This window comes from Cyprinus carpio, chromosome A19 (genome assembly GCF_018340385.1).
Source record: "Cyprinus carpio isolate SPL01 chromosome A19, ASM1834038v1, whole genome shotgun sequence".
Classification (NCBI taxonomy): Eukaryota; Metazoa; Chordata; class Actinopteri; order Cypriniformes; family Cyprinidae; genus Cyprinus; species Cyprinus carpio.
In genome coordinates, this window is record NC_056590.1 from 8,056,032 (window position 1) to 8,071,535 (window position 15,504).

At 40.1% G+C, this 15,504-nt stretch overlaps 1 protein-coding gene across 2 annotated transcripts in view; it reads left to right on the plus strand.

The window, feature by feature from the left end:
• LOC109111349 (ETS domain-containing transcription factor ERF-like) overlaps window positions 1-11,382 on the plus strand; it is a 31,736-nt gene extending 20,354 nt beyond the window's left edge. Inside the window, exons 2-5 of one of the 2 annotated variants that reach the window (XM_019124268.2) lie at window positions 3,489-3,723; window positions 6,918-7,033; window positions 7,135-8,072; window positions 8,175-11,382. In XM_019124268.2, the coding sequence (XP_018979813.2) occupies window positions 3,489-3,723; window positions 6,918-7,033; window positions 7,135-8,072; window positions 8,175-8,732 (1,847 nt within the window). In that variant the 3' untranslated portion in view covers window positions 8,733-11,382. The remainder of the gene's footprint in view (window positions 1-3,488; window positions 3,724-6,917; window positions 7,034-7,134; window positions 8,073-8,174) is intronic. The other variant, XM_042776210.1, reaches the window with a different exon arrangement.
• The last annotated feature ends 4,122 nt before the right edge of the window (window positions 11,383-15,504 follow it).

A 15,504-nucleotide genomic window follows, 5' to 3' on the forward strand; every position in this document is an offset into this window, starting at 1 on the left:
CCAAACTTGTCAACAAGGCTACTTTACGCAAATGCCAGTTTCTTAGCAAGTAGTTGTGAATCACAGGTGTTTTATATTTGATGAGGACTTGACTGCAGCTGGCGATGAGGAGGTGTTTTGTGTTTGATGGGTTTTTTAGTTTAGCTGGAGTTTGTAGTTTACATCGATTTGTTTGAATGAAAATTGGTTTTCTTTTTAACATCCGCCGGCGCTCCACTCAGGGCTCCCGTAGTTCAGAATGGGCTCAACAGCCCCCCCTGTTTTTTCAAAACGAAATTCTTACATTCTTCTTAATTTTATTAATTGTATTAGGCTAATTAAAATGTATTTAATATATTAATCTAACCTCAGTAAACATAGCCTACCTAAAATTCAAAAACTGAAGAAGTGTATTTGATTTTCATGAAAATAGCTGCCGTTGTTATTCTTGTTATCTAACGGTGTAGACACAGTTAGACACTGTCTGCTCTATTTACAACAAGATGGAGATATAGACTAGAAATATATTTACACTTGCTCTGTCCTACGTCCATGACACTGACTCACTGCGGAGTTGGCAGTTTTAATCTTAACAGCTCTTAACACCGAGTGTGCACATGGATGGTTAGATGCATGATGGGCTAGTATAATCTTTCCAGCATTAAGGTAATACTGATTTTTTTTTTTTTTAAATCATCTTGTCTCAGTTACAAATTTGACTGGTAAATGATAAAGAATGATAGCCCCTTTTGTATTGCATTGCATTGCATATCAGGGATGACAGATTGATAAAAAGATGCTTTTTGTAGCTTTTGATACTTTGCGGTAAAAGTGGCTCTCTGATTGACTCTGCCCTATCAGTGCGGCTCCCATGAAAAAAATAAATAAATAGTAAAGACCTTTGACAGTTTTACAGACTGTATCCAGTATGATAAGAATGTTACGTTACATTTTATTTTATGTAACGTTTTCACGGTTTACAATGGCAGGACCTGCTATTTTGTCTTTTTGGCTTGTTGTTTCTGATTGCAATTTAAGTGACGTGACATTCATGACATTCAGCCAAGTATGGTGACCCATACTCAGAATTAGTGCTCTGCATTTAACCCATCCGAAGTGCACACACACAGAGCAGTGAACACACACACACACACTGTGAACACACACCCGGAGCAGTGGGCAGCCATTTTATGCTGCGGCGCCCGGGGAGCAGTTGGGGGTTCGATGCCTTGCTCAAGGGCACCTAAGTCGTGGTATTGAAGGTGGAGAGAGAACTGTACATGCACTCCCCCCACCCACAATTCCTGCCGGCCCGAGACTCGAACTCACAACCCTTCGATTGGGAGTCCGACTCTCTAACCATTAGGCCACGACTCCCCCATTCCTGCCGGCCCGAGACTCGAACTCACAACCCTTCAGGTAAAATCAAAACAAAATGAAGTTAAAACTTGTTTTGAACAATTTCTTTGTCATCTGAATATTGATTTTAAGTAGGTGAAAAAAAAACAATTTAAATCGTGAATCGGATTTTTTGTTAAAAAATCAGGGATTTTTTTTTTAGGCCATATCGCCCAGCCCTACGATGAGGACTTGACTGCAGCTGGCGATGAGGGTTCTTTTTAATTTTACTTAACATTATTTTGTTTATCTGTTATGCTAAAGAGAACTTTATGAAGTATATATATATAATAGTTTTCACTGGCATGTCTCTTTGACTTGTGCATCTTTGAGCCTATATTTAATATAAGTAAAATACTTAAGTACTGTTAAAATCAGATACTCTAAGACTTTTACTCAAGTTGGTTTCGAGTAATATAAGGACCTTTCGCACCGCTTTAGTTCCTGAACTAAATGTACAGTACTAAAGTACTGTGACGATTTTGCGTGACCTGTTTCCCAGTACCATTTAAAGGGTTGCATTCACACCGAGAGTGTGTGTACTAGGACGCGACGTAAGCCAGTGAACAGCGATGTCATTTGTGCACGGCTTTCAATAACGTTACAACAGGAGGATGGAGGACGCTTTGATCGGAGCTGTGTTTTTGCTGTGTCTCACGGGTTTCACAATAATGGACATGGAATGTCGACGTATACATAAAGCGATTGAAAGAACGGAAAGGAGGACTAAGAATCTCCAACGACAACTGGCAGTGCTACATTTGCTACAAGTCCCTGCACTTCAGTGTCCGTATATTTATCGCTGTTCGTCATACTTGTGAAATAAGTTGACACAATGTTTACAGTATGTTACACAGCGTTTTAAATTATGGCGCACTGAGGGTGTTTTCGAATGCGTCTGGCCAATCAATATCTACTTACGTCACGGGTAGTACCAGTTGTGCTGATTAGACCCTGCTCTGGAGTAGGAGCTAATTTGGTTCTCGAAAAAGGCAGTCCGGTACTAAAATCGCATCCAGTTCTGGTGGTGCGAAAATGCCCAAAAGTGGGTAGTTCCACAATTAGTTCTGGTACTATGAATAGGTTCCTGCGGTGCGAAAGGCCCTATTCACTGTAAGGTACTTTTACTCAAGTATGGTTTCATGTACTCTTTACACCTCTGGAAAGGGGCATTCCAGTGAACACCACAACACGTCATGTGCCTAGACCCTCTCTCTCTCTCTCTCTCTCTCGTGTATGAGTGTGTGAATTATTATGCTGTTATTTTCAGTCGTTCCCACCTGATATAGCTTGCCTGAGAGATAGAATCTTGGTTCATTGTTTTTGCTCTGATTTAGTTTTTTCTTTCTTAATAGGACATTGTGTCTAATTTAGATCAAGTAAAAATACTTCACCTCGTTCGGGTTGAGTCTGCAGACTTTGCTGTTTAATACTCGTCCAAATCCACCAAATGCGAACATTCTCAGGTGTTTCTCTGATGTGTTTGACATGCTTGTTTCAAAGAGCTTTTCCGCCGTTTCACGATGTCACGTTGACTCAGCGTTGTGCATGGATTCGTAATGGGTCTGTCACTTAGCATGTTGTGTAACCGTCTGTCCATGTTAATGTCTCAAAGAACAGTTTCTGTAATGAGACAATAGACCCTTAAAGTCATGGCTGTGTTTTTGTGTTGCCTCCAGCGCCCTTCTGCTTCTTTTTCTGCAAGTATTGAGTCTAATAGTAGAGGCTGTGTACCATCTGTGTGTGTGTGTATATGAGTGTTATTTTGACTACTGCCTCAAGGATTCTGGATAGAAGCGCTTGTTAGCTAGACACTATGGCATTTCTTACAGCTTATTCAGAATCGGAGGTGACTGAGAGATAAATAGAAATTGCATACAAACTTTTACCAGACTAAAATCCAGAGAGTTAGTCTGCATAAAGGCCCACAGGCTTGGAAACACATCGTTCCCTTGGCTTAATGTAATTTAATAGACAACAGAAGTAATACAACCCCTTATTATTCGAGATAAGATGTGGTGAAACATGCCCTCACCTTACTCTCGTCAATCGTTGGCTAGATTGCATGGAAGTGTCAAGACTTTCAAGTGTGTTTTGTGTCTGACCTCTAGGGTTTGCCTTCCCAGACTGGGCCTACAAGCCGGAGTCGAGTCCTGGTTCCAGACAGATCCAGCTCTGGCACTTCATCCTGGAGCTGCTGCGGAAGGAGGAGTACCACGATGTCATCGCCTGGCAGGGGGATTACGGCGAATTCGTCATCAAAGACCCGGACGAGGTGGCACGACTGTGGGGCGCCCGCAAGTGCAAGCCCCAGATGAATTATGACAAGCTCAGCCGAGCACTCAGGTGAAGACTAAATCTGATAATAAAATCCATTATGGTTTATTGATAACATTATGTGTATTAGAAGAGTCCTGTTGGACGTCTGTTGCTTTAAATACTCGTGCTTTAAAGTCAGATGGATTCTGATTAGTCAAGCAATTCCAACAGTATTTTTTCTGTGTTTCATTATTATAGCAGTGACGTGGATGCCACTGTTGTCATAGAATTAGAATGATTACTAACACATTAGTTAAATAGTTTGCATAATAGTCGTCCTTGGTGTTAATGGGCCTTATCACTTTTGGCAACATGACAACTTAAGATAGCATGCTAGCTTAGCAAGTTGCTGAAACACTATGCCAATAGATAGTAGCTATATACTGCATATTCAATAATGTCATCATTCACTTTTGCTTAGAGTGTCAACTTGACATGCTAGCATAAATGTAGAATGTTAACTTGGCAAAAAGCTAACAACCAGACTGATAAAATAGTATCATAGATTAGCAACTTGACAACATCAGATTATTGACTTCAACTGTAAATGTTAGTCAAGTCTCTCGTGGTTCATTTTAGTGTTTGTGTGGTAACCATTAGCCGAGTTGCTTCCCATGAAGAGCAGTTCATCTCACTCACTTTAGTCCATTTCAACTCGCTATAGTTTGGAATAAATCTAATAAATTTTGTACAAAATCAGCATTTTGTAGCTGTAAACTTAAGCTTCCAGCTCAAGGTAAAGTAGGCTAATAATACTGCCAGTTTTATCTTTGCTCAGTCTAGAGCGCTTTGTTTCTCTGATGATTTTGTGCTCTTGTTCTTGTTACTGACTACGTTGATCAACAGCACCTCTGCATTTTTTGTCTTTCTGTGTTAGTGCTCCTCCAAGTATACAATTTTTCTGCCTTTTCCTTTTTCTGTCCTCGTCTGTCATGCGCAATCTGTCCAGTTGCCTGTTTGTCTGTCTCTTCGTGTTATTCAACACTTTGGACCAGTCACCATGGCAACCTGCGGATGCCCACTCAAACCTACTGAACCTGCCTTCACCATCCCAGAATAATCAAGCACACTTAGCGCTCATCAACCATCATTTACAGGACTAGTGTGCGTCCTGTACTTCCGAGAACTCCTTTCATTTCTCAAAGAGATATATGGACATATGAATGAAAGAGGAAGGGAGGGGGGAGAAGAAAGGCAACAGAAAGCTATGAATAGTTCAGATGTGAACCAGAAAGTTCTTCAGTGTCACAGCAGAGATCTCGGAGGGAATTTGCCTCTGTTCAACACGTGTGGAGGACACAAAACATGTCCTTTAAGTTAACTCTGAAAAACATGCACACGCACACATACATTCTACTGTGACCTCACACTGACCTGTTCAAGCTCCTGTTTAAGATGGCTTTCTTCGTTCACGTAATTGTGAATTTTGGGGCTCTATACTTGCGCTGATTTCTAGTCCCACACAGAGTTCTGCAAAAATTTGATTGCCCAGTGTTTTTGAAACTCTACAAATCATTCATCCTTTGTATTTTTTTTCCAGGCAATCATCACTAATATATTTAGGTTTTTTTTAATTATTATTATTATTTTCTTTTATAAGAATATAATTGCATTTTAAAAGACTTTCAAATAAATGTTACTTGAAGAGATGGTCAAATATGTACACTTTTGGCTAATTTTATCATGGTTTGTTCAGCTACCAATAACAGTACTTTTTAATTTAGTTTACCGATTTTACTAGTAAATCTATTCTGATTTATTTATTTTTTTGGGAAATGTTCAGCGTGATTCTAGTCATTTGGGAAAGAAAGGCTAAAAGGCATTCTCTCTCTGCTCACTCTTCTCATCCATACCTAAGAGGTTGCACGTGTTCCCTAAAATTCAAACACCATTCAGACAGACTTCAGGCTGTACAGGCATCCCATTGTTGAGCTGTTGAAAATGAACAGACTGCAGGCCAACACACAATGCAAAATAACATGTACACACTCGTTCTGTTAACCTGATGCCGCTTGTAGACCATAACATAACCAGACCGTTGCTTTCATAATGGATGTCGTCCATGTTAAGCTCAAAGTAAACAAAAGGTCATATGGATCAGCCGTTTTACTCAACAGCATATGTATTGCATGTATGTGAATGTCTGCATAACACGCGTGTGCAAATACAGACACGCTTAAGAGATCTTGTGCTCTTTTGAAGCAAGTTCAAATGCACTTCAAAGAGTGTTGTGCATGTGTAAGTGTTGTGTATGTGCCCTTTTCTCTGTTGGTTGAGTATGCGCCTGTGAACTTTTCAGTGCCCCGATTCACACATCATGTCTTCTCACACATGCACTCTCCGCACCCTCAGTGACGTCTTAATTAAACACACTGAACCCATAAATCATCTCAGTATCCGAAGCTTCAAATAGCCATGAAGTCACGTATCTGCTCTGCACATATCTTAATCTGGTTGGTCGAATCCTTTCATGTATGGGAGAAATTAACATGTGTGTTATAATAAACTTCAGTGCTCCTTAATGATACAGTAATTATGCCAGGCTTTAACTGAAAAGGGTTTGGGTTTTCTCTCTTCGGGAAAATTGGTCTGACGTTTTGCTTCCCGACAGGTGCTGCATGTTATCATTTCACACATGTACACCACTTTACTACAATTTTGGCTACACAAAAGATTTTTAACAGATCGGTTTAAAATTAAGAAAATTTGTTAAGCATAAGAAGCGGTATGCACGTAATCTGATCCAGGTCAATTGGATTTAATGTAATCTGCCGTTTGAATGATTATTTTTTTTGTTATTGTAAAGCCAGTCTAACTAAAGAAAGAATATAGTGAATTTACTTTGACTAATTTTAATAATGTTAAATATTAATATTGATATTACTTATAGAATTTACAGATATTTAGAAGCTAATTTAACAGTTTGGGTTTTCTGTCCCAAGTTTCCAGTTTGAGCCAAGAATTTTCATTTTTGATGCATCACTTATTGCAAGAGAACTACATGTTAATGTGTTTGAAAACCGATCATTCCATTTTTATTTGATTAAATGTGCAAATTCAGTGCTTCTGTTGTAACTTTTTCATCTTTAAACTGGTCATTGCCGTTGTAAAGTTTAACGAGCAAGAATGTCAAATACATAAAAATGGACGGCCTTCAACAAATTGTGACTCCTAATAATGGATTTGGCAATTGTGTAACCATGCCAACACTGTCTCCACAGATACTACTACAACAAAAGGATCTTGCACAAGACCAAAGGGAAAAGATTCACCTACAAGTTCAACTTTAACAAGCTAGTGCTGGTCAACTATCCGTTCATCGACATGAGCTCTGCAGGTGAAGACCCCGCTTCATAATCTCAATCTTTCTCAAACCCACCCATTTAGTTTGATGTACAAAGTAAAACAATTATTAACATTTCTCAACCTTACTTATAGGTTCTGGTGTTCCACAAAGTGCACCGCCTGTCCCGTCTGGTGTAAGCACTCATTTCCGCTTCCCTCCATCCACACCATCTGACATCCTCTCTCCTAGCGAGGAACTGCGCAGTCCTGGTGTCTTCAGTGCTGTGCCTCGACGCATTGCTCGTGGCTCTGTCTCAGACTGCAGTGATGGCACCTCCACCAACTCGGAGCTTGAGGAAACGGGCATGGCTCCCAGTGATGACCGCCCGGCTGACCGTGCCTTCAGAAACCTGCTCCATCCGCGCTTGTCACACGACACTTTGTTCCGTGTCTACGGTGCACCGCCAAACCCAGCTGGGCTCCCCAGGAGCGGGCCCCATGCGCCCCCACACAGGATCCACCCTGAATCCTTGTCTCCATTCCCAGTGTCCCCTCTCCCAGGCCCTGGAGGCTTGCTGGCTCCTGTTCTTTCTCCAGCTCTCTCCATGACCCCTACATCTCACATGCCCTACACACCTTCTCCATCCCTGTCACCCATGCTGGGCTCCCACTTCTCATTCAATCCAGAAGACATGAAGCGCTACCTGCAAGCTCACACTCAGAGTGTCTACAACTATCATCTGAGTCCTCGTGCATTCTTGCACTACCCCAACATCGTCATCCCCCAGCCCCATCGCCCAGACAAGGGACTGGGAGGACCAGCGGGTGTAGGTCCACACCTGTCAAGTCACCCTCTGCACCACCAGGCTGAGGAGCCTCATCTATCTCCATTCAAGTTTAAGTTACAGCCACCACCACTGGGTCGCAAACAGAGAGAAGGGCCAAACCCGGCTGGAGCAGGACATGCTCCAAATTCTGGAAGCGCTACTGCTTCCTTCTCTTACAGCGGGGAGCCTGGTTCAGCCTCAAACTCTGCTCCATCTGGAATGATGACCAATAACTCAACCCTAGCTGGTCCACCAAAGATCAAGGTATGTTCACCTTAAAAAAAAAAAAAAAAAAAAACCCTACACTGTAGATCCTTTGAGAATTAAAATGGTTTTCTATAACACTCATTTTGCTTCCTTCTGTAGGTTGAGCCTATCTCAGACATGGAGTCGGAGGAAGAAGTTGAGGTCACTGACATCAGTGAGGAGGAGCATGAAGATGACGAATGTGATGTCTTTTCCCCTCCCCACCCCAATGGTGGCCTCGCCCCTCCACCCAACCACGATCGCATGACTGATGATGATGATCTTGAGGAAGAGGTCTTCAAGACCCCAGCTGCCCCTACCTCAGGGGTTGGGGCAAGTCTTTTAGGTCTTAAAGCGGAACCCCGAGAGCTAAACCTGGGCCAGGGTGCTCCCATTAGCCCTGGGGGTACACGCTGCATCCCTCTGAAGCTACGTTTTAAACGTCGCTGGAGTGAGGACCAGCGAATGGAGGCGGGAACTGAAGAGGCTGAGGACAAGAAGAGCAGGGCAGAGAGGGAGGAAATTACCCAGGATGTGGAGCCTAAACTGGTGGAGGAAAATGAAGACCGGAAGAGTCCGGAGACTTTGGCTGCACCCCTGGGGACGGGCCAGAGGAGGGTGAGCTCTGAGCTGCAGCGAGCGACAGCACAGCTGTCTTTAGAAAACAACATTTGCTGAAGAGGACGTGGTCAAACACAAACTTGCCAACACAGAGCTGTCCTCCTTAAGGGCTGAAGGCAACTGCTGCTCTCAAATGTTACGTGAAGACCATCCATTCAGCAAGTTCAGATGCCCAAACCACCTTTTAAACTTCTGAACATACAGGTTCACTCACTTCAAAATTTTGCAACACTAAAAATTATTAATACTGACATCTTTTTTTATGCATTTTAAGTAACCAGGCCCCTTTCTCAAGTTTAGCCAGAGCCACCTGCTTACCAAACCCATTCCTTTTTGTTTGCCGTGTTAGACTAACATCATCCCACTAGTCTCATTGATTTTTTTTTACCCCTAGAAGCTCTCTGTTAGGATTTAGGGATCAACCCAATACTTTTTTTTAAATAAAGAGATTACAGTAGTGCCGAAACTGGATGTTGATGCACCTCTGTAAAATCTGGGTAAAGATGGTGGTGATTAAATTTTTATTATTATTATTATTTTTTTTTTTGGTCTTGTCGTTCATGCCCATGAAATTTAGGGTCACAGGCAAGTGGACATTTTTTTTATTTTTTTTTTAAACAGACACTCTTGGATGAAGTGAAAAATGCAGGAAGGATACTGGCTGACAAACCCCCCCCACTCCACTCCCCACTCAATCATAGTTCTCAGACTCTGCAATTACAGACGCTCTTTCTTGTTTTTTGCATACCAAGATTCAAGTCACAGACATTTTGCAGTACCAGCTTGCCTTTCGCTCTCAAACCAGGACCTTCATGTCTCTGCCTTCAGAGCCATTAATGCTAGCGTGCTATCAGCCTTCACTCCCGGCTCCAGACACCAACTTTACCAGCTGTCCAGCAAGCTCAGCCGGCTGACGGGACCACTCAACAACCTCTTAACGTATCTTAACACATGTATATACATTGGGGGATTCATTTTATATATTTTAGTCCATCTTTATGACCACCAGCTGGATGACAATTTATAAATCACATGATTATCCTTTCTCCAACATGTTTATTTATTTTTCATAATGCTGAGGGAACGTAATAGGAACATTGGGGCAACGTATCAGAGGGCGCTTTATGGTTTTAGCTTCGTAATCATCCCTAAAACCACTTAAACAATCCTGTACACCCTGCTGTTTTGTAAAGAACGCAAATCTTCATGGTTTGTTGGCGGTAAATCTCAGGCATACCTCCCCACATCCCTTTCCTCTATTCAACAGGTTGTCTTTGAATATAAAGCCTTCAGCTGAACAAACATTGTGCCTTTTTACAGAAGACTGACTGCCCACAGTGCTTTCAAATGGGTTACTTTATCGACACGTACAAACTCACATAAAGGAGAGGCCTTAGAAACATGACCTCAAACACTGCTTTTATGCCTTATTTAGTTTTGTACCTTAAAAAAAAAAAACTATCCTAAATAAGATTTGCATTTAGAGTCCGTATATTCTCACTTTATTGCACGATAGTCATATATATATTTGATAAAAGAACAAACGCTGGTTTTGATACAAATTATATTTCAGAAGTTAAATCTATATGGTAACTCCGTTTAGTTTCAGGGCCCTACAGTGCTTTACTGTGAAAGAAAAGTGTTGTTATAGACAAAGTTAAACACAACTGACCAATCGTTGAGAACCCAGAATGGCACAGCTGTACTTGGCCTTATAAGGTCTACGTATAGTTTTAACTCAACCCGTCACATTTGCGTTCTCCATCTCAGTCTCTCTGCAGTGTTTTAGTTGTAGGAGGCTGTTCTTTATCTACGATGATCAAGATTGAACAGGTAACACATCCTATTTGGCTTAGCCTTTGGCTACGGCCAGCTCCATTTGTAGCAAAATGCAGGGTCTTCGTAGTCAATGACGTCTTCGAGAAAGGGACCTCACTCCACCAAACTGACAACTAGACAGTGGACATTCAGCCTCTGAGCCCTGATCTCAGGAGGAAGTATAGGACCTGACACACTTAACACTCATTTTTTCCCCCTCTTTTTACTTTTTTGGAGTTTGTTTGGTGGCCTTACACCGTTTCAGTATCTGTGTATTTTAACTGACAGCTGCCTTATTTGTTAGAAAATACTTTGTTGTCCTCTCGCTCTCTGTTTGATATAAAAAGTGCTGTTTCATTATACCTTTTTTGTTTATATTACCATTTATCATTTTAATGTTGATATTATTGCTGGTATTTCGTTTGTACCCCTTACCTGGATTTTAACCTGTTAAGATGAACATTTTAATAAAGCGTATTCCTCTACCCTCTTTGATACCATGATATAAAAGTGCTCTGGCTTTGTATTATTGCTGGTTTTTAGCTGTAATTTAGAAAACCAGGTGAAGAGGGAGGGTGACATTATGCTTTCACATTTTTTATTTTAAAGTCTTTTTTTTTTTGGCTGTGTACATATATAAATATATATTTTCAATTTTGAGGGGATGATGTAAGAAAAAGAAATATTTCTTTATTGTGTTCAAGGTCTCTCTCCTTTTGCTTTTTTCTTAAAGTTTTCCATCTCTCTCTCAATGGTTATGTAATACTTTGTAAAGAGAGACAAAACTTGACGTTACAAGGAACCATGTATACTTTAGTTTCTCATGCGGTTTCTTTTGCTCTTGTAATTAAATCTGTAATCAGGGTTCATTAAAACAGGTAAAAACGGATCTGGATTTTTCATCCTTCATTTACTCCCGACTTTTGTCCTGTTGATGGTGTCTTTCATGTGGTAAACACTTAGAAATACAACTAATATTTCAACATTTTCATTATACCTTCAACTAAAACTGAAACTTATAATTATCTAATTAAATCTAATTCAATTTAAAACTAACTCAAGAAGTTACAGTAATTAGAATGGCAGATTTTCACTTAATTGATATGTGTTTTATTTGGAATAGTACTAAAGTGACGGACCGTGTGGTATTTTTTGGACTAGTTGGAACAAAAGCTGCCAAACACGAATCCAGGCCTGCACATGCACACACAAACACGTGGTTAAGGGCTTTTCACGTTACCTGTGTACTCTAGATGTTGTGCTTCAGTTTGAAACGCAAAAGAGCCAGGGCTGTTATTCCAGATCCTGTTTGAGCTGAAGCGAGATGCAAAATCAACCAGGATTTGCTTTCCTAATGAAGTGGAAATTCACGCCACAGGAAGACCGTAAGCACTAACGTTTCTGCACGCACCAGGCAGCGTGTTTGAGATTTTGTTTGATGAGTTTATCTTTGGTTTTAGAGTGTTTCGTTTTAGAGAGATGTATGGTGAAATATTTTTAATGGTTTGGTTTCACTTGGTTGAGAAAGTACCGTGCAGAAGATAACTTAAAATTTGAGACGTTTATCCACTTGTAATTATTTATAAAACAGCGCCCTCTGCTGCTAAATATCGTCATCGTTCACTCCTGTTTAGAAACCGTACTCGAGACTCTTAAAGGGGAAGGTTTTTTTTTTTTTTTTGTGATGTTTAAATGGTGTCTCCTCTTCTAGTTTAGTAGTCATCATTAATCACTATTTTTTGCAATCCCTTTTGTGCAGAAACAGTTCACATCTTCTCTGTGTAAAAATGAAGCTCCTTATCTTTCAGAGCAGTTCAGTCGTGATGTCAATATGTATGCAGACCCAGAAAGCTAATGCCATGGGTTTACTCCAAAGCGTTTTTAAATCACCAATTTAAAGTTTAAATCAGATTTTAAACTTAAACTGTATGCAAGAAATTAACAAAGCAATCAAATCCCCCCAACAGCTATTTTTTTAGGTATTAAGCAATTTATAATATCTGATATGGGTAATATTAATGTTCCAATAGCCAAAAGCCAAAATTATATATTTGATAATGTATCTTAACACATAAAACACACCCTATGTCATGTACCATGACATTCAGTGCAGGAACCAGCACTATGCAAATATCACACATTTCCTTGCACTGCATGCTCTGTTAAGGTTTTTAATCACTTTACACCATAGAAGTCTGATTTCTTTCTTCACCCTAAAATAATAAAAGGATTTTTAAAAGAGGATGGGGTGGAGGAGTCGGGGACACACACTGCTTGATTGACAGCCAAGCCTGGATGCTTGCTGTGAGGGCTCGTTGACCTGGTACGGGTAGGTCAAAGGTTAAGTTTTGCTGGTAAATCAGGGCATTATGAACCAGTGGTTGGTTGTAACAAGGAGGCCTAATTTGTCTCTGATTGTGATTCTTTGTGTGTTTTGAAGAGACCGTGTGTATCTGTGCTATTTGATTTGATTGATTGACACTGACTGGCTTTTGACTTTATTTAAATGTATCCAAATAAAAGAAACCAAGAATACAAAGGAGATTGTAGTTGTATAGCAGTTGTATTAATAAATTAATTTATTATTAATTAAATAATAAATAAAGAAAATAATAATACATATTTTAAATAAAAGTAGTTTAAATATAAATAATCACATTTTAAATATAGATATACACACACACATACATACATATATACATACAGGTGCTGGTCATATAATTAGAATATCATCAAAATGTTGATTTATTTCACTAATTCCATTCAAAAAGTGAAACATGTATATTATATTCATTCATTACACACAGACTGATATATTTCAAATGTTTATTTCTTTTAATTTTGATGATTGACAACTAAGGAAAATCCCAAATTCAGTATCTCTGAAAATTAGAATATTGTGAAAAGGTTCAATATTGAAGACACCTGGTGCCACACTCTAATCAGCTAATTAACTCAAAACACCTGCAAAGCCTTTAAATGGTCTCTCAGTCTAGTTCTGTAGGCTACACAATCATGGGGAAGATTAATTTATGTATGTTTTGAAAAAAAATATATATACTGTACGTATATAATTGCATAAACACATGAATTTCATTTTAAAACTACTGCTTTGGTGCTCAAGGAAGTTTACTGTAGGGTCTGTTTATATGTGAATTGTCTAATGAGGCATTTCTTGGTATTAATGTTTAAAAACATTATCTTTCTTTGCTTTGTCCTCTCAAGACTTACATTACTCTGTGCTTCTTGAGTGTTTGTGTGTAATTCAGACCAGAGTGGTTGTTTGTTTCCTCGTTGTTTGAGTCAAAAGCTCAAATTGGCCCCTTCTGAAGCTCAGCCCTTTTTTCTGAAGGCCTCAAACCCTTTCTTTGTACTTCATAATATCCCCATCAAAGTGTGTACTGAGTCAACCTGAGAGTCTCATTATGACTAAATATGCTACTTTTTGGCCTCCCTTTCCCTTTCGATTTCACTTTGTTTTATAGGTCAGGCCGAAACTGGCCTTTGAGCACTGACATAACTTTTTCTGCTCGTAGTTAAACGTTAACAAGCCACACAGACGCTCACGTATCGGTATTGAACGTCAACCACTTGCAGGACTTCTCGGGAGCATAACAGAACAACAGAACAGGGTGTGGCGTGTACTAAGAGATTACGGTCTCTGTGTGGATGACTGAGTGCTTAAGTGTGTGTGTGTGTGTGTGTGTGTGTGTGTGTGTGTGTGTGAGTATGTGCGTTATGCAATTTTCCATTGCATGTCGGTCCAGCTGAGCCGTGATGCATAAACTCATCATCTCCACAGTGTGCAGTTTCACACACAACCATTTGCATTCGTTGAAACCACACATTTAGTCAAACATGGCTCAAAGGAGGCCACCCACAATGATAAAAACACATCAAAACTGAATTTGCAATGCAGAAGCCTATGTGTGCTGCACTCTGTGGCAGTGCATTTTAATTCCTCATTTAGACTCATTTACTCTCAAGCCTTCCTGTTTGGCTGCAGTGATGGCAACAGGCATTATGAGCTCATCACGTGGCTTGGTCATTGGTCTGGAGACCCCCGCAGCTTGACCAATCACAGGTTGATTTGATGACGTATAGAATGTGTAAAATGAAACAGCAGTTGGCTTGCTCGAGATGCATCTGCGCTGCGCAGAACGATCGGCGAATGACATCAAAGTACCGCGAGAGCAATTCAAAAGCATAAAGAGTCGCCTGCACTCCAATCACTCTCGCGATACTTTGATGTTATACACCGATCGTTCTGCGCAGCGCAGATGCATCTCAAACGAGCCTCTTGTGTCTGGTTTAATTTTTGTTTAATAGTTTAATTTCTGACACGTACTCAGACTTGGAAATGATTTTTCTGACTGTTTATTATGGAAATCAATGTAATATTCGCTGTTGGAAAAGCGCACGGCTAACAGTTTTAGTGGGATTTACCGACAGGGCTTATATTAACGTAAATAATAAACAGGAAGGAAACTAATTTCCAAGTCTAAGTATGCTTGTGCTATTTTAGCTTTAGATGTAAATACATATTAAGATTAAAAAAAAAAAAAACATATAACAGATTTTGCATATTCTAAATCTTCTTTAAGAGTTTTTTTTTTTAAGATGTATACTTTAACCGACAGCAAGGCATTCTGTCGTTTATTGTGTTGCTATGCAGTCTTAAAATTCACGAATGTCCTGTTTATTAATTTATTTTGTTAACATCACTATGCTGTTTTTGTTTTATCGATTTATATTGTAATTTGCAATAATGCTTTGGTTATTAATATTCTCGATTTTGCCCACCTACTCCCTTCGGCTGCCCCTCCCTTTGAATCTCATTGGCCGATGCAGCTTCAGGATCGACCAGCTGTTTCTTGTTTTCCCATAGCGCGATTGGCCCGGGCGACCTGTCAATCAACAGGACTTTGACAGCTGGCTCCGCCCTCATCACCGCTACCCGAGCGCTGACAGGCTACTGTACCCTTTTGTGAACGCTGATTGGTCGAGGGCG